At 47.6% G+C, this 16,810-nt stretch overlaps 7 protein-coding genes across 7 annotated transcripts; 2 read left to right on the top strand and 5 right to left on the bottom strand.

Annotated features, from left to right (window-relative positions):
• Positions 1 to 68: 68 nt before the first annotated feature.
• I302_107226 (uncharacterized protein) lies at positions 69 to 1,450 on the bottom strand (the record flags this gene model as incomplete). Its single annotated transcript, XM_065870421.1, has 7 exons — positions 69 to 172; positions 238 to 394; positions 479 to 670; positions 750 to 815; positions 886 to 1,090; positions 1,157 to 1,231; positions 1,296 to 1,450. The coding sequence occupies 7 exons, from the start codon at positions 1,448 to 1,450 to the stop codon at positions 69 to 71; spliced, it is 954 nt and encodes a 317-aa protein (XP_065726493.1).
• A 592-nt stretch (positions 1,451 to 2,042) lies between these two features.
• Positions 2,043 to 4,716, bottom strand: I302_107225 (uncharacterized protein; the record flags this gene model as incomplete). Its single annotated transcript, XM_019193647.1, has 11 exons — positions 2,043 to 2,102; positions 2,166 to 2,448; positions 2,513 to 2,576; positions 2,638 to 3,053; positions 3,114 to 3,324; positions 3,387 to 3,658; positions 3,716 to 3,762; positions 3,829 to 3,922; positions 3,984 to 4,177; positions 4,239 to 4,475; positions 4,525 to 4,716. The coding sequence occupies 11 exons, from the start codon at positions 4,714 to 4,716 to the stop codon at positions 2,043 to 2,045; spliced, it is 2,070 nt and encodes a 689-aa protein (XP_019045124.1).
• A 553-nt stretch (positions 4,717 to 5,269) lies between these two features.
• On the bottom strand, positions 5,270 to 5,819 carry I302_107224 (uncharacterized protein; the record flags this gene model as incomplete). Its single annotated transcript, XM_019193648.1, has 4 exons — positions 5,270 to 5,431; positions 5,490 to 5,504; positions 5,555 to 5,610; positions 5,684 to 5,819. The coding sequence occupies 4 exons, from the start codon at positions 5,817 to 5,819 to the stop codon at positions 5,270 to 5,272; spliced, it is 369 nt and encodes a 122-aa protein (XP_019045125.1).
• A 590-nt stretch (positions 5,820 to 6,409) lies between these two features.
• On the top strand, positions 6,410 to 7,733 carry I302_107223 (uncharacterized protein; the record flags this gene model as incomplete). The annotated part of the gene is made up of 5 exons (XM_019193649.1): positions 6,410 to 6,661; positions 6,792 to 7,012; positions 7,133 to 7,324; positions 7,452 to 7,535; positions 7,610 to 7,733. 5 exons carry the CDS (start codon positions 6,410 to 6,412, stop codon positions 7,731 to 7,733), a joined length of 873 nt encoding a protein of 290 aa, XP_019045126.1.
• Positions 7,734 to 8,262: 529 nt separating this feature from the next.
• On the top strand, positions 8,263 to 10,119 carry I302_107222 (uncharacterized protein; the record flags this gene model as incomplete). Its single annotated transcript, XM_019193650.1, has 7 exons — positions 8,263 to 8,313; positions 8,422 to 8,717; positions 8,906 to 8,994; positions 9,049 to 9,147; positions 9,341 to 9,534; positions 9,689 to 9,781; positions 9,907 to 10,119. 7 exons carry the CDS (start codon positions 8,263 to 8,265, stop codon positions 10,117 to 10,119), a joined length of 1,035 nt encoding a protein of 344 aa, XP_019045127.1.
• Positions 10,120 to 10,510: 391 nt separating this feature from the next.
• I302_107221 (uncharacterized protein) lies at positions 10,511 to 13,365 on the bottom strand (the record flags this gene model as incomplete). The annotated part of the gene is made up of 14 exons (XM_019193651.1): positions 10,511 to 10,919; positions 11,011 to 11,101; positions 11,158 to 11,195; positions 11,249 to 11,324; positions 11,447 to 11,618; positions 11,688 to 11,708; positions 11,775 to 11,906; positions 11,955 to 12,046; positions 12,113 to 12,147; positions 12,208 to 12,298; positions 12,375 to 12,532; positions 12,600 to 12,824; positions 12,886 to 12,921; positions 12,995 to 13,365. The coding sequence occupies 14 exons, from the start codon at positions 13,363 to 13,365 to the stop codon at positions 10,511 to 10,513; spliced, it is 1,947 nt and encodes a 648-aa protein (XP_019045128.1).
• A 474-nt stretch (positions 13,366 to 13,839) lies between these two features.
• I302_107220 (uncharacterized protein) lies at positions 13,840 to 16,067 on the bottom strand (the record flags this gene model as incomplete). Its single annotated transcript, XM_019193652.1, has 10 exons — positions 13,840 to 13,922; positions 13,981 to 14,280; positions 14,339 to 14,515; positions 14,591 to 14,601; positions 14,672 to 14,755; positions 14,818 to 15,088; positions 15,138 to 15,212; positions 15,279 to 15,427; positions 15,506 to 15,660; positions 15,720 to 16,067. 10 exons carry the CDS (start codon positions 16,065 to 16,067, stop codon positions 13,840 to 13,842), a joined length of 1,653 nt encoding a protein of 550 aa, XP_019045129.1.
• Positions 16,068 to 16,810: the final 743 nt, after the last annotated feature.

Genomic DNA, 16,810 nt, shown 5'->3' with positions numbered 1-16,810 from the left:
TGGTATCAAGCTTCGGAGTGATTCTGTCTTCTAGTACTCATTCATGGCAGATGACAATACCTGTCCGGTCAATCCAGACATTGGCAATGATGATCGTGGCCTTCCTCACATTTTGCTATTGTACCATCGGTACAGTTAAATATCATTGGCCATGATCTCTCGAGTGCGTGGCCTGGAGGTGTAGTGTGTGAACGACGTGTAAATGTGTCAAGAGAGACAAAAAGAGTTCCCACTTACCCAGCGTAGGATTCGATGGCTCATTGTTCCACCACCCTTCCTTGTATATCCAATGATCCTTATCTACGTGGAACTTGTTCCTCAAGTTGGAGTACGCTCTGAGTGGATTTTCCATGATACGTTGACGTGAGACCACAAATTGCCCAGCCCACGTCGCCTGAAGGATAGCAAAGAGTCAATGGTCTTGAGGGAGATATCGGGAAAAAGGTCGACTGGATGTGGGGAAGGAGATCTGACCTACCAGTACCGGTTCCGGTGGACAAAGATCCATTCTAAACATGCTATATATGTCTGCCATCCTAGGAAATTTCTGTCCAGCCGAGTCCTCTCCACAGGTGTGAGAAAGGTATGGACCAAATGATAGGAACCCAGTGCCAGGCTGAAGTAACCGTTCAAGCCGTGGTAAGAATACCCAATGCCAAGCGAGGTGGGGCTAGAGTCGAGGGTGGAAGAGGTCAGTCCAGTTGATGACATGAGAGAGTACGGCCTAGTTACATGTGTTAGATACTCGCCTGCATGAAGATTGTATGTCCTGCCAGGTTGGTCAACGGACTATCGTAATGCCTGACTATATGGGACTTGAGTGATGTTAGTGGTAGAATGCAACCATAATGTCGAATACGGAGCGATGAATGGAATGATACTTACCAAGTATGTCTCCCCTTCCCTCCCCAAATTCTCAAGTTGGACAACTTCATCAGACATCTCTAACAGCTCCTTCAATCCTTGCTCATCCCTCGGCCCCTTTGAGTATATGATCACCCGTTGACTACTGCCATGCGGCAGCCTTGATTTCACAGAGTCTATAGATTCCCGCATCATCTCCACGTCCTCGTTGTAGTGAGATACCACTCTATAAATGAACCGAGCTACTATTGAGCATTCCGCCCAGTTTATCCGCAGTAGAGAGGGAGCTCACATGTCATAGTCACTCGTCAAGCTCCAGTCATTACGCCGTATGGAACCTGCATTGGAACGGTGACTACTCAAATGTCTGTGAGCCCGTGGTGTGAGCTGTTAATGACGTACTGTAGACATGAAGGGGACGCTTCACTCACATCATCGAGCCGCTTGACGGGCTTAGGGTCCCATATATCACTACCAAGGTGACCATGACAAGGATAGCTAAGGAGGCAGCCCTCTTCTTAGGAGAAGTCCATAGTTTATTGAGGTTATCCTGGATCTCAGGTGGTATCGATTCCAGCATGCCCATGATGATGGCAGTAACAGCGCTATCGATGTCGAACGGTCTAGTCCAAAGTCCGCAATGTCGGCTACAAGATGGTGTGCAACTCTGCGATGTAGTTTATGCGGGTTGGTATATGGATGATTCAGTCTCACGAGTAAAGGACAACCGCACATCTGTAGAAAAGTCAAAATACAGTAGTAAACTTTCAGCTGGTCAAGTCAGGGTGTGTGGAAGCCTTCCAGGGATTATGTGAGGGCCTTGACGTCAAAGGCCAGATCATTTGCCTTCCATATACAAAGGGAAGAAGCTTAATTTTGTCTACCTCAGGGCCCGTCTAAACGCAGCAAGATTCCGATGATTCCGGTAAAAGTTACACAGCACACAAGTACATGAACCCCCGTACGAATATCGCAGTCGGCGAAGGTACGATGCCTTCCAGATCGTGCTGCGAGGGTCATCATAAAGTGATCGCGAATGCAACGATCTTCTCAATCGACATGTCTATGCATTTATTGCTGCTGCCTTTTACCCAGTTGTTCAAACTTTCATTATAAATTTTCAAATACGATGCAGTCTTGCTTTCCTTCGAAGAGCAGTAGCTGCGAGTTGCGCAAATCTATTGCACGCTTCCAAATCCTGGTTTGCAGTTATCGAGACCAAGGGGCGCTGAGCCACTCTGCGTTCAGAGCCAGCAATCAGTATTGATTTGACTACATAGGAATATGACTGTCAGACTCACCCTCATGTAACAAACCTTCGCTTCGATACAGTCGGCACTGGTACAGTTGGGACTTCGAGTGGACATCTTTCCTTGGTGAGCGTTGTACTGGTTGACAAGCGCACCACCATCATTGCTCATCTGTTCGGTTACCATATGCCACCACGTAGCGTTCAAAGGTGCATTCTCAGGCCAATCGATGTTGCCTCCATATGCTTTTCTTGTGCTGTATTCGTATTGATAACTCGGTCCTACCTCTAGCTGACCGTCCAAATCTCCGAATGTGGTAACGTTCGAATACCAACTGGGCGGATATATCAGCGTCCGTATGGGCATCACGTCAATTCACTCTGTGAACCAGTACCTACGTATGGGCATCCAGAATATCCCAAGTCTCAGCGTCCACCTCGTACAGCCTGAAGCCCGAATTTACTAGCGATACATCGTTAGTGGTCATCCCGTGGTGAACCCCTTATTATTCCATGTAACTCACAGTCAGTCAAGGGAGTGATGGAAGGACCGATCCATCCAACGTTTTGAGCTGTCACAGCTGAGATATCGGTAGCATTGTTCGAGTAGTAAATCATGTTCTGATCTTCATGAGTGTGGCCCCAGAAAATTCCAGCGATAACATGGGAGTACCTGTCGACAATTTGATAAAAAGCATCGGTAGGACCGATCACAGGATTGGTCCCATCCCATCCCGACAGAACATGGCCAACAATGTAGGCTCTGGAGTTATTGTCCTCGGCTTCTTGCAGTTCCTCGGCGAGGAATTTCAAAAATCCGAAGTTGTCGGATTGAGTGGTGTTGAGAAAAGCGAAGATGTTAGATCGATACCAGAGATCGGTGTTAATGGTGATGACTTTGAGGTTGGGGGCATGTTGCACCGAGTATCCTCCATAGTGACTACGTGGGAGGACAGGTGTGCTGTCAGATGGTATCGCGCATGGGACCAGGATCACTCACGCCTTTGCCTCTCGCGCGGCTTCCTCGTCAATCCAATCGTTGTTCTTCCACAGGCTGGAGAGGTGATCATAGTTCCAGCTGAATTGCTTTTTCAAAATTCCTGTCAAGGTGTTAGGTGAATCAAACGCTTGTTGGTACTGATCATGATTCCCGATTGCAGCGAACAGGGGCGAGGAAGGGTTCAGGGTTCTCTTCCAAAGATCGTATAACGCTATGAGTAGACATTGCCTTAGCTTTCACGTTAGTTCGTAAAGCACAGACAAAATCACCCACCGGTCTCAGTATACAAGATGTAGTCTCGGCTCAATTGATAGTATGGATCATGAGAGACCATATCACCGGTGAAGATAGTCATGTTGAGGATATCATCACCATCGGTCCCGGTTAAGACTGGGATAGATTCGACCGCCGCAGCACCTAGGGCCCAAGGGGTGTCGCACTGGAAGAAGCCGAATCGTGGAGCAGGAACAGAAGGTGTGTAGTTGCTTTGAAGCGAAGCGATAGGGTTACCTCTTCGACAACACATACCGGATGTGCAATTTGCCCTGTAGTGCAAATAGTCAATATGGTGACAGGATCAAAGAAGCAGGAGTACAACTCACTCTGATCCTGTAGCATATCGAGGATCGATGTGGAAGTCAGACATGTGCTGTTTGAAAGTGATTATCAACTATCGCTTGAGCACTACCGTTTCGTGTTCCAGCGACTGACGTACCAAGACCTTGACTCTGTTTGTGCCCTTTGGGACAGGCGCGGTTGCATTTGAAGGTTTCGGTTTACTCCAGAATTCGCTGGCATCGAACTTGGGTCTGTGTAAACAAGCAGTAAGCGACGTGTACTCATAGCCGCATGAGGATCAATCAAACTTACAGAGCAGGGCGGGGGCATTTGCTAACACTAATGAAGTTCTGACACAAGTATTGGCCATCAGATCCACCTACATCGGCATAAGCAAGCACCTGGGCGTAGAAGGGACCTTGAGCATTCTCAGAGTATACCTGACATCCGTCGCCTGAAGCGAACTTGTACTGTTTACAAAGAGAGACGAGTAATTGAGGGACAAGCTGATCATTTCAATTGTGTTTATCAGCCATATCATGCGGTAGTGCAGGCACTTTCGCTCACCTTTGGAGCTTGCTTTGCCAGTGTACTGGCCGCCGTCAACGCATCCATACACTTGGTGCAGTTTGACCCTGTCTCTCCTGTAATGATTCCTTGAATTTGGCCAGTAATGTTCTGATATAACTGTTCGGCAGATAACGAAGAAAGGCTGGACTGAACATCTGGATAGAACAGTGGATCGAATGTGTCGTTGTTGAGGATGGTCTCGGGGTCTGTCAGATTCAAGGGGAACGTTTTGTTCTAGACCCAAACTCAGTAAGTGAAGTTCTCTCAAAGTGACCAGACTCACCAAAATGGAATCGGTAATAACGGGCTGTACCTGGGATACCGTTTGAGTAGGCTCATTCCAGTAAGATGAGAAGAGACTGGTAGGAAACTCTCCGGCCGCGGTGTAGGCTTCGGGACCCAAGGCGACCTGTTGAGCATCGACGAAGAATGCGACCAAGGTCAACCCCCAGACTAAAGCGATGATCTTGCACATCATCATATCTGATAAAGGCCCAGGTAAAGTGGGGACTTGGAGGTCACTGACATCATCTCATGCGCTGACCCTACGGCTTTTAAGAGATTCAAGAACATGAGGAAGCACGTTCTTCTGGGTCACCTAGATGATCTTGACATCAAGACTTTGCTCTGCAGAGGTTTATGAGATATCTCGTTTGTATGGGTATAACGCTTAAGTATGCACCAAAGACGATGGAACGTGATGTCAACATAGAGGAGAACAATACACGTTCTTGCGTTCACAGACTAGATTAGTTATTTTTAGTGACATGGGCTTTGGTGGATGACGCTAGATGTGTGCCTGAACACTATGCGGGATCGTTCTCTGCTGTCGGTCAAGGACTACGCATCATGTCTCTCATCAGACAAGAGATTTGAGCACGATAGAGTAGCAGTGCTGTACGAGATGGGGGTCTCAAAAGACATCTATGGCGCCGTGGGACGATGGACGAACCAGAATGATATCATCAGCAAGTATCTCAAGTCTTTGATCACTGGTTACACGACCATGACATGGGGGTCATTTCCTCTCATTTCTGAGCAATTATATCGTCTATCTTCTCCACCAGATACTTTACGATCCCATCTGGGCCCACCTGTGTATGAAGTCCGGTAGGGGTGCCGTTCGTTTTGATATTAGGCAATGTGTCTTTCGCGATCCTCTGTATCTCCTCCTGCTGTTCTGGAGTCCACTATGGTCGGGATGTCAGCCTGAAGACCTCTACATATGTGGGAGAAAAAGCAACTTACCATCGATGCGCAGAACTTCACAGGATAGTTAGCGTCATATCAGGAGTGAAACGAGTCGGACTCACCAGGATATCAGGAGGAGGTTGAATGGATTCTAAAAGTGGTTTAACACCTTCTATAGCTATATTGCCATTGCGACACCGCCGATTAGCATCTTATCTCATTCTTCTAAAGCCTGGTATCAGGAAGCTCACTCGTAGAATTGCCTACGTGGACGATGTTATATTTATCCTTTACGCTGTCGATTACAGCTCCAATCACCTTCTGCGCTCTCTCGGGTACCGTGTTGACCGATACGAGGTATACGGGGGAACGAGATTGTGTTGACATTGTCCGAAAGTGGAAGAGGGATCGAAAGATGGGTCTGGACATGGATGTTTGGAAGATAACAGCTCGGGTTATCGACTTGTATGTCAAGCGAAGGATGTATTTATGAAATCAAGCAACAGTTAGATACGATAGCATCATACGAGGAGGTGCAGAGTGCTATAAATACAAGATCAGCAGATGAATTCTACTCTACGCTGTTCCGGTCCGGAGTGAGGTTGACTTCGGGTGGATCGTTATTTATGTTCGCATCCATATCCACCTCCTCCTGTCTCTCTTTCGATCTCTCAGACACCGTCAGATCTTGGACAGCTGTGGTCTCTTCGCCTCGTTCTCACCAGCAAGCATGCATCATTACTTGTGGTAGCTGAATGCGCTGTCAGTATGTTATCACCGTAAACGGGCACGTCATTCCCATTGGGTTTCTTCGGATTTGAGCGAGAACATCTCACTTCGCATCACTACATTAACGAAATAAAGGAGATCTTTCAAAAAGGTAGAAGTATATCATCATCTCTTATTCAATCAGATTGATGCTGTCCAAATCGCTCGCCAGACGGATCACACGACAGCTATACAGGTCAACTAGAGATATGTCTTCCTTCTCAAGGCTAATCCGGTTCATCCCCAAATCCTCCTCTACACCCCTGATCGGTGAACCTGTAGATGCTGGATTGGATGTGGGGATTGCATCTTATGAATCCAAACCTATCGAAGTCGAGGTATACTCTGGTCACTCTGTGCTTAATGCTGGTGAGAAGACGGGAAAGAAGGAGACTGTAGGTAGATTACTGAGTCCGTTGGGTCAGGAAGAAGTGGGTACGATCAGATGCATCGGATTGAATGTGAGTCATATCGTGTCACTTGGTCTATACTGCAAAACAAGATCTCTCCTCATCAACACACTCTTATTCTTTGGTATCCCAGGTGTATCCGTACACATGTGCACACGGACTGAGCTGACATATCGTCTAGTATGTCAACCATGCCAAAGAGGTCAACCAGCCCATTCCCACCACTCCTACCCTGTTCATGAAACCATCCACCGCCTTGGGTGATCCCTTCCCTGCTCCCAGTGTCATACCCAGAGCGTATGTAGCAGATGATGCAGCGGACTACGAGGCCGAGGTTGCCATAGTCATTGGTAAACAAGCCAAGAATGTCAGTGAGGATGAAGCGTTGGATTATCTGCTCGGGTGAGTGGGGAAGTATGACATTATTCATCACCTTTCTTGATCTCGACAAAGTGCCCTCGTTTATGTACGATGTATTCATGAACAATGGACAGCTAATGAATGACATTCTCGCCTATGCAGTATCACCGCTGCAAACGATCTCTCCTCTCGAGAAGCTCAATTTAGGACATCCCAATGGTCCTATTCCAAGTCATTCGATGGCGCCTGCCCCATAGGCCCTGCTATAGTACATAAAGATCATATCAAAGGTCTAGCACAGGTTCAGATTGCAGGTGAATTGAATGGAAAGACAGTGCAGGATAGCAAACTGGAGTGAGTGATCTCTCTTAAGGTCCTCCTCAACCACCCGCCAGTCAATATCTAAGTCGTGCACGCTCTCCAAAGACGTGTACCACTCCTTGATAGACCAAGATCTCATCGCTGATATCCATCCTTCCAGCGACCTCATTTTCTCGATCCCCAAGATCATCTCATTCCTGTCTCAAGGTACAACGCTACAGCCTGGAACCATAATTCTCACTGGGTGAGCTTGATGACGGCGGCTCCTTCTCGCCATTCACCGCGAGACTATGCTGACTGCCTTATTTCTCCATACAGCACACCTGCTGGAGTAGGATGGACAGCTAGCCCCAGAGTGACGTTGAAGGATGGACACGAGTTCAGAGTGTTCGTATCTCATGGTGTGGGGACTTTGATCAACAAGATCGAAGAGGAGAGATGAAGGTTTTGGCAGAGCATTCACCTATGTATCTGATCTGAAGGGAATTAGACGATCTTTCTCTCTCCTACTCCCTGGTGATTTACACTCTTGGTAGGCGCCTAGCATGATCATGCATCGATGAGGATGTTGATTGTTTAAGATGAAATGAAGGAAGAATCTCCCTGAAGATCAAAAAGTTTGAAAAGTTTGAAAATGTTTTTGTTTTCAACCATCTCAAGACGGAAATGAGATTTCAATTATCCGTCATCATTCATCATCTCCGTCATCAATCATCATTCTATTGTATATCTCAGTCTATCATCATCATCCATCCTATCGCATGAGCAGCATTGGGTTCTCACCTGGAAGCATCATCCACGTCGTCAGTGAAATACAACCTTGCATGCCTTTGTATATCACTCCGTCCACTCGCCAACTTTTCGAACCGACTAATTAGGTTGACCACTCGACTTCCTCTCCCCTTCGAATCTTGCCGCCGTTCTCATCTTCTCACGGTCGACTGGCTGCTCTCTCCCCCCTCTCTCCCACTATGGCAGCATCTCCATCAGCATCGCCTAGCCTGTTTGGGGATATATCGGTCGTACGTTCGGCTTCCTTACTCAGCTCTGCTTCCTGTCCGCACCGCCCAGCTAAAACCCATCATCATCTTCATCTGCTGTCATCTCATCAACTGACATATGTTATACAGGACCATGCCATCGCAGGATTAGGAGCAGGGACGGTAGCTACCTTGGTGATGCATCCTCTGGACCTCGTCAAAGTACGATTCCAGCTGGCCGACAGTTCCTCCATCCCGCATCCTTCTGTTCCTTCATATAACTCGAAATCGACCTTACCGCATCATCTCAAGAAACCCAGGTTTGGGACTGGAGTGTATACAGCTTTGAAAGATGCCGTTCAGGTGGACGGGTGGAAAGGTTTATATAGAGGGCTCAGTCCCAACTTGGTGGGAGGTGCAGGTAGTTGGGGATTATATTTCTTATTGTGAGTGGAAGTACCATGAGTTTGACGTATACCCTACTTGTCGATTCACATGGGAGGTGATAGAGGACCTCAATCATCTCTTCCATCGTTTTACTAGAGATCATACCCACTCGCAGACACTCTTACTTTGATGTTTATCTGAGCAGCGTGCTCTATACACTACAAAGCTGACTTTCGTTGCTACCCAGCTACAACATGATCAAGAAGCAGATGCAAGGTGGGGATCCGAATTATCGTACATCAAGTGGACAGCATCTCTTAGCAGCAGCTGAAGCGAGTGAGTAATGTCACTAGACGATGTCTGGGCTGAATACTGACCGATGGATGATAGGTGCCGTGACGGCTATGATGACGAATCCGATCTGGGTGGTGAAGACAAGGGTGTTTGGAACTGCCAAGCATGATGCAGCTGCCTATCGTGGGCTATGGGGTAAGTGAAGCAGTGCAGCTATAGTACTACTGTGGATGGGTTGCTGATTAGTAGATCTCAATCATCACCTATCTGATCATATCGGCATGGCATGACCCCACCTATCCTTCATCGATGAATCCCTCTCATTTCCATCTTCCTGTGAACCGCACCAATCGATGTCTTCCTCCATACTTGTCTCACCCGAACACAGACGGTCTCACCTCGATATATCGCACGGAGGGACTCAGAGGGTTATATAAAGGATCTTTGTTAGCGCTTGTGGGAGTATCAAATGGTTCGATACAGTTCGCTACCTATGAAGAGATTAAAAGGCGGAGAGCGGATCTGAAGAGAAGGCGGTTTGCCAAGGAGGGCAGGGAATGGAGGACGGAAGATGAGAAGTTGGTGAGTAACGAGACCATCTCTTACCGTCTTTCGCTATCATTTTACCTCGTACAATCACCCCTTGGCACCTCTCCTGTCCATCTTATTGCCGTCGCCATATCCCTCGTCTCCTCCTAGTTATCGTTGTGCTGACAGATGGCTCATGTCATTGTAGTCCAATACAGAATACATCTTGGCGTCAGGCTCGTCTAAGCTAGTAGCGATAGCTCTCACATATCCGTATCAGGTCATAAGAGCTAGGATACAGGTGAGTTGAGTTTGATCATCCTCTTCTCATTTTGTGCATCACCCTGTTCAGAGATCCTTTTCGGTCTCAACCCTCCTCAAACTGCAACTTGATACTGATCATCATTGTCAATTGGCCTCTCTCAGAACGCAACACCCACTACCACAGTTCCTCGTCTGACAATACCCTCAGTAATCTCGTCGATATACAAATACGAGGGTTTATTAGCATTCTATAAAGGCCTGGGTACCAACGCTCTTCGTATTCTCCCTGGTACGTGTACGACATTTGTCGTATACGAGAATCTTGTCTGGGCCTTCAGAGCATTGGCACTGAAGAGACAGGAAGATTTGAGTTGAGCAAGCGGGCGAGATGAGAACCTCACCGGGGCTATGAGGGTATCCAAAGAAGAACGAGATGAAGGTAGGAGGTCTGGGAATTTGCTAGTGGAGTGGCGAGATGAGACCCATATCTTTACGAATAGAACAACACCCTTGCATATATCAATACCGAACGAGACGACTCTTGTAAGCATGTACTTTGGACTAAGGAGCAAACGACATAGATAGAATATATCATGCATATGTACAACGGCCAGATCTAAAGTCCATATCTATAGCGGGGTGTCATCTGGATACATACGTAATTTGAAAGAAGAGGTGTATATGAGAAACGAAAAGGCTAGACCAGCAGATTTTGTAGGGGCGGCACGTACTGGGACTGGTGGAACCCGTCTAGTCTTGTCTTCGCCTAGTCATCATCATCGTCATCACTATCCGAGTCACTATCGCTATCCTCTCCATCATCGTTCTTCTCGTCCTGATCTTCCTCATCCTCTTTGTTGTGAACCATCTCCTCTCCTTTTTCGGGTATTACCACATCTGCAGTATCTTCGTTGATGTCGCCGACTTCTGTAACCTTTTCTTCTTCTGTACCTTGGCCTTTGTCGTAGTTGCATTCCTTGGCAAAATCAACCTCGCTGATCAACTCTTTCATCGAAGCAACGAAATCGTCCAATGGACATAGGCCGTCGTCGTCTTCATGACATCCTTTGATTCCTGTCAGAGGGACTACCGCGTCGTTGAGGATCAACCTGACTTTCTTGGTACCGGAGCAGGTGAGGACTTGAATTTGAAGGTTGGTGGCGAATGGCATGATCCTGAGGAGACGAGAGAAGGCCGTCAAATTACCTTGTCTCATGAAACTTGCCACTACATCGGAAGATGTTGGCAGAAAGGCGAATGACTCACTTGGATGCGATGAACGACCTATGCTTAGGGATATGATCGGTGGGCAGTTCACCGGTCTCTGCGAACGTGGTGAGGTTCATCGTCGGTAACACTAGGTAGACAAATTAGCGATGATCTTCTCCCGAGACCTGGTAAAGCTTGACTTACAAAGGGCGAATTGCGTGTCATGACAGAAGTCAACGTATCTAAAGGGAAGCATTAGCTGAGAGGTGAGATGTGGACTTGGTGACTAGCTCACAAAGGATCGTTCAACGGGAATTGCACATCGTTGTGGAACGACGAATTGGTAGTGGAGTCGAACTGGGTGAGACGAGCTGTCCATCATGTCCTTGGGTCAGCCTAGTTCTGGCGTTGTTGAAACGATAGTTGCAGAGAAGAGTTCGTGGAGGAAGAGTTGCGATTAAACGATAAGATACCATGATAGCACAATACTCACTCTTCGTAAGCCTAGATGTCAACTCCTGAACCCATCCAACACCTTGAGCTTTCGCAGGAGCGTATCCAAAGGACGAAGAGTACCACCAGTAGAGGTCGCTTCTATACTCAAAGCCTTTCCATTCTTTCTGGGTGAATAGATCGCAGAACGATGAGTAGCCTAAGGCGACGGTCTATAAAGAGTTTCATATTCGATGAGCTCAACACGCAGACGGGGAACGAGATTGTACATAACAACTCACCTCATAAGCACAAGTCTCCATCTGAGTAGAATCGTCATGAGGGTCAGCGAGTGTCATACTGCTAGGGGGAAAGTACGGAACACTCACCATATCCTTGGCATCCTGGATAGTCACATCATATCCCTCGATCATCGCCTGAAGTCTCTTCTGAGCGTCCTTCAAGAACACAGCATCCCATTCTGCAAGTTTTGTCTTGAAGTCAACTCCGGCGGCACGACACTGTGATTCATTAACAAAAATACATATAACCTAGAAGAAGTAACTCACTGTATTCCACGGAGCCATTGTATTGTTAAAACCAGGAGCTTCAATCGTTACTTCCAAGTTGTATTGGTCTTCAGCGGGTATACCGAAGAAGCCTACATATCATTGTCAGCTGATTATACGGGGGCGACAGTATGAGATGATATCCAACTTTAGCTCACCTGCAGCGAAGTTTTGGGCAGATTTGAGCATTCGACTGAGCGTGCGCGATCAGTTTCAACTGTCCGACATATGTAACACCATACAAATAACTCACTCCTGACTCTCCGTCCTGAACACTGGTACTCTCCCCTTCATCTTATCCAACAAGTGACCGTACTTGATTCTCGCAGATACACCAAGGTTGACTATAAAGCGATATCAGCTGATGGGATATTGGTGACACATGTTCATGCTATAGCAGAAAACAAACATCGAACTCACACAGCTGGGAACGACCAAAAGGGGTGAGCACCTCGGAGCCTAACAAGTAGTTCCACTCATTCAAGAACTTCAAGTCCCCTTTAGCCCGCCAATTGGATCTAGCGGTGGTAATACGAGCAGCAAACGCAGAGGGTCCTTCGGGGTAGGATGTAGGATATCTGTGTATGTGGTCCGGTGTGTCAGACGTGGTCGAACGTCGAACCAACAGTGGACAGATGGACTCACCTTGCACCATGCCTCTGCAGCCAGTGCAATTGATCCAGCTCGCACTGCTCAGGTATCAGACTGCTAGTCTCCGCTAAGCCATGACTGGCAACAGAGTAGAACGGACTGAGGTTACCCCAATGTTGAATGATGTTGAAGTTGTCCTTGAATTTGCCAGTAGGAGCGACGAGTGGGTTGACGTTGGTATACATAGGGAGTGCTGGAGCTGTAGCTAGGAGTGCAGCTCTGACAAAGGAGATCATGTTAGCTCAGATCTACTGCCCGTCGTCAAGTGAATGACACTCACTCTGATCCAGTGGGTGTAGGTCCAGCATAACCGATGCTAGGGAAGAGTACGCGCATCAGTCAAGGATAGACAGGAGTCACGAGAAGATTGGCGGGTCAGAATGACTCACTCGGTAGGGAAAGCACCATGGTCCACTTGCTTGCTCGCTGGCAGTACCCCATCCAACCAATCCTTGACATCCGGAGGTAATTGTTCCCACGACCTGACCTTGTCTAATCCATCTCTTCCAAAGTAACATCCAACCAATGCTAAGGAAGGTACTATCACAATCAAAGAGAGGCATACGCAAGCGATGAATCTTCTGAACTTGGATTGTCGACGGTTCACGACGAGTCTTTCGTGAGGTGAAGGGAAGTGGGGTTTGTGCCCATCGTAAGAAGGTAAGAGAGGGTCGGATGATTGTGAAGCTGATTGTAATTCATAATCTTCCTCTGAGAGTGAGACTGGGTCGCCAGGTAGGTGATGGTCGTATTTGGACATGGTTCCAGGGTCTCTGAGGTCATGAGTAAGCTAAGATGATGATGATAACAATGTTAATAATAGAAAGAACGAACAAAGGGTATAAAAGACGATGAGAAAGATATGGGGAGATCAAAATGCAAGAAAGAATCAAGGAGAGGAGGTGTGCCACGTGGTCAATCCTTGATCTACTAGTTGTTACATACAACACTGTAGCAAAGTGGCTGTCGCGGGATCAGGTTAACTTGAATGATGACAGGGTACTCACTTGGATAACTAGATGCATTGTATCTAGTGGAAGCTGGCTGCTGGCACCAATTACGACCGAGCAAGTGACTGTACACTGAAAGACCGATATCATCATGCATGACCAACTCATATACATCCTTGAAATAACAGAATCAACTTTCGCCTTTTCCACATCTTCAACGCGAACAGGTAGTTTGAACAATGACCTAAACAACGGATCTTGTTCTCTTCTTTAGAGATAACACCTTAGGATGAGCGAATGTCCTCGATGTATTTCTCTTGGGCTTTATCATCAACCCAATCTTGACGAACACCGGTGAGTTGGAATTCTGCTCAAAACATCAGCCCATGCCTTGATCAATGGAAGGAGGTGTTCACGACGCTTACCGTCAACAGCGGTTGAGGCGAACTTTCTGGCGGGTACTCCGTCGTTGAAGAGGATTTCAAGTTCACCATATGTACGGCCTCGTGTGTCGGGAAGCCGGAAATAGCAATAGGCCGTCGAGATAAGATTGGTACCAAGGAAGAAGAGTCCACATCTCCCACCCCAATTCCACTCTTCGGGACTGAGCATTCGAGGGACAAGCTGTTGAATGACTACACCGACACATAGATAGACAGCTCGCGCGATCACAACAGATTGTTGTCGCACACGGGTTGACGGAAGCTCCCCAACAATGGTGTAACCTACGTATTGGTTCAGCGTCAAGGGTACCAAGCGGTTACACAAGCACAAGGGACTCACAGGTTGGTCCAACGGTGATGTTGTATACAAAGTTGAGGATGATGAGGAGAACACCCAAACCCCAAATAGCGCCGTGGTTATTAGGGAAGAAACCGAGAATACCAATCACACCAAGCGCTATCGCCATTCCACCGCATCCAGCAATGTATATGTGACGGCGACTAACCTTTCCGAGGACTAACCGATGGAAGCAAGGGTCAGTATTGCGTGTTGCCGCTGAAACAGAGGAAAAGTTCGAGCTCGATCACTCACAAATCCAGGAGCTGAGATGCGACAGGTTAGTGTCAGCGAAAAGCATAAAAGGTCGTGGTCAGGATGTAGAGTAGTACTCACCAGACTGTACCAATAATGAACATGGTCGTCACAACCAGATTGATGTTGAAGGAGTTCGTCTCGCTCAGACCCGCATTAGCAAGGCTATTGGTGAACCACCTGTCAATATCCCCCGAACATAGCTATTTCGAACAGGATACACTTACAAAGAGGTGGTATAATTGATCATAGGCTGTCCGCAGAAGTATTGAATCCCCCACACGCATGAGACAATCTCAGTCCTTCGCAAGTTACTCTTCTTGAAGCAATCGGCGAAGGTAGCACCCGCAACATCGGCTTTTTCGAGCTCGTTGGTGTGTTGCATCAAGGCCAATTCAGCATCGAGATCTTCTTCGGAGTAATAGCCATCTTTGGCAAGTCGTCGGAGAGAGTTCTTGGCATCTTCAGGACGACCTTGCCTGATTAGATACCAGGGGCCTGACATCCTGTCAGCCTGGAGCCGATTTAGACAAGGGAGGCCACTCACTTTCGGGAGCGAACAGGACGATGATAAACAGAGGAACCGGCCAAGCCCATTGGATGACATAGGCCATTCTCCAACCTTTAAAAAGCAGCGCATAAGAATCAATATCCTATTACTCCATTATGTGGTCAACTGGAGACTTACTCCACTGTCCCTCGATGCTGATGGCCCCACGGACAACACCCGAGGCAATGGTCAATCCTATACCCCAACAAAGGTTAACAAATGCAGTCATGTATCCTCGCAACGCGATGGGGCAGATATCGGCAGCGTATGCAGTGGTCAATGTTTGGCTGAGAAAGCACTTTATCGTCAGCAAGGTACACGGGTCGGGGGAAAGAAACAGATTGGCAGAATCGCCAGACACCCACAAAACACCCCACGGGATACCGCAGATAAGCTCGCCGGCAAAGAGAATTTTGACATCCGTAGCAAAGACCGGGATGAAGATCGCGGCTGCCATCATGACCATTGCACCAAGGTATACCTTTTTGGCACCATATCGTGGCGATAGGAAACCGTTGAGCTGTTGAAGAAAAATTAGAACCCGTTTCTTCATTTAAGATTCGACAGCAGATCACATACAGCGAGACCAATGATCTCTCCAACTAAGGCAGCGTTATTGACGGCGGCTTGCCAATTGGCAGGGACATACAGCTTTCCGGTGGCATCAGGAACCCCAAATCGTTTGAGAAATTCACCTTGAGCCCAGAATGAATTGATAACACCAAGATCGTAACCCTCCATGACCAATGCAAGGGAAAGGATAGCGGACCAAAAAGCTGCCTTATAATAGATCTTCATGACTGTCCTGAAGTTCATCGACTTTTGCGTCTCAGCCGAGGCATGAGCTTGTGCGATATTGGACGCGGACATCTGGACGTGGTTGCCGGAGGTATGTCGAACAGTTTCGACAGCGATGGAATCGGACATGTTGTAGAAGGCTCGTAAGTTGTGCAAGTAGGCGAAGGACCAAGAGGATTGTGGATATGATTGTTGCCCCGGTCTCAAGCAGTGGGGATCCGCAGTGAAAGGCTTTGTTTATATATCCATATCATTCTTGTTCAAAGACGCAGACAAACCAATTGAATCCACAACGGAGAGATGTACTGCAGGCGGGAAATTGCCAATCATCGGCGGGACGCACACACCGACCGCCGATCACTTTACCGTTTCAGCTTTAGTCAAAAATCGCGTAACATGTGGATTCGAGCACATCGCATCGGGTGTCGCAACCGCCGGGTTCCCGATGTTTCGCCAATTCAGGAAGATCCCAAAACGTATTTTACGTCATACCCCCCCCCAGCGTCGGTACTGACAGACCCGTAGCCCATGTGACGGTGTTTGTCGTTGGTCAGCTGTCTGCCAATTATCGTTTTCCGGACTGCTTTGCTGTCGCGGAAGGGACAGCATGTGAATACCTGCTCCTATACGAAAACCATAGGGACTGACTTTTCACCGGGCTGACTCAAATGGCCCGGTATGCAGATGATACATTTGTCTCTGAATATCCTAGATTCATAGGATCAAGACGACACTGACTTGATCCGAAGTGCTGATGTTCCATTATTGCTCCGCCTTTTTTCGAGCAAGCAGAATCATCCTTCTTACTCGGTAGTTGGCCACGTTTTGCTACACAGCTAACATGTTGCAAGCGTTGAGACTGACATCAGGCA

This window comes from Kwoniella bestiolae, chromosome 6 (genome assembly GCF_000512585.2).
Source record: "Kwoniella bestiolae CBS 10118 chromosome 6, complete sequence".
NCBI classification, from domain to species: domain Eukaryota; kingdom Fungi; phylum Basidiomycota; class Tremellomycetes; order Tremellales; family Cryptococcaceae; genus Kwoniella; species Kwoniella bestiolae.
This window is presented reverse-complemented; position numbering and strand designations above follow the sequence as displayed.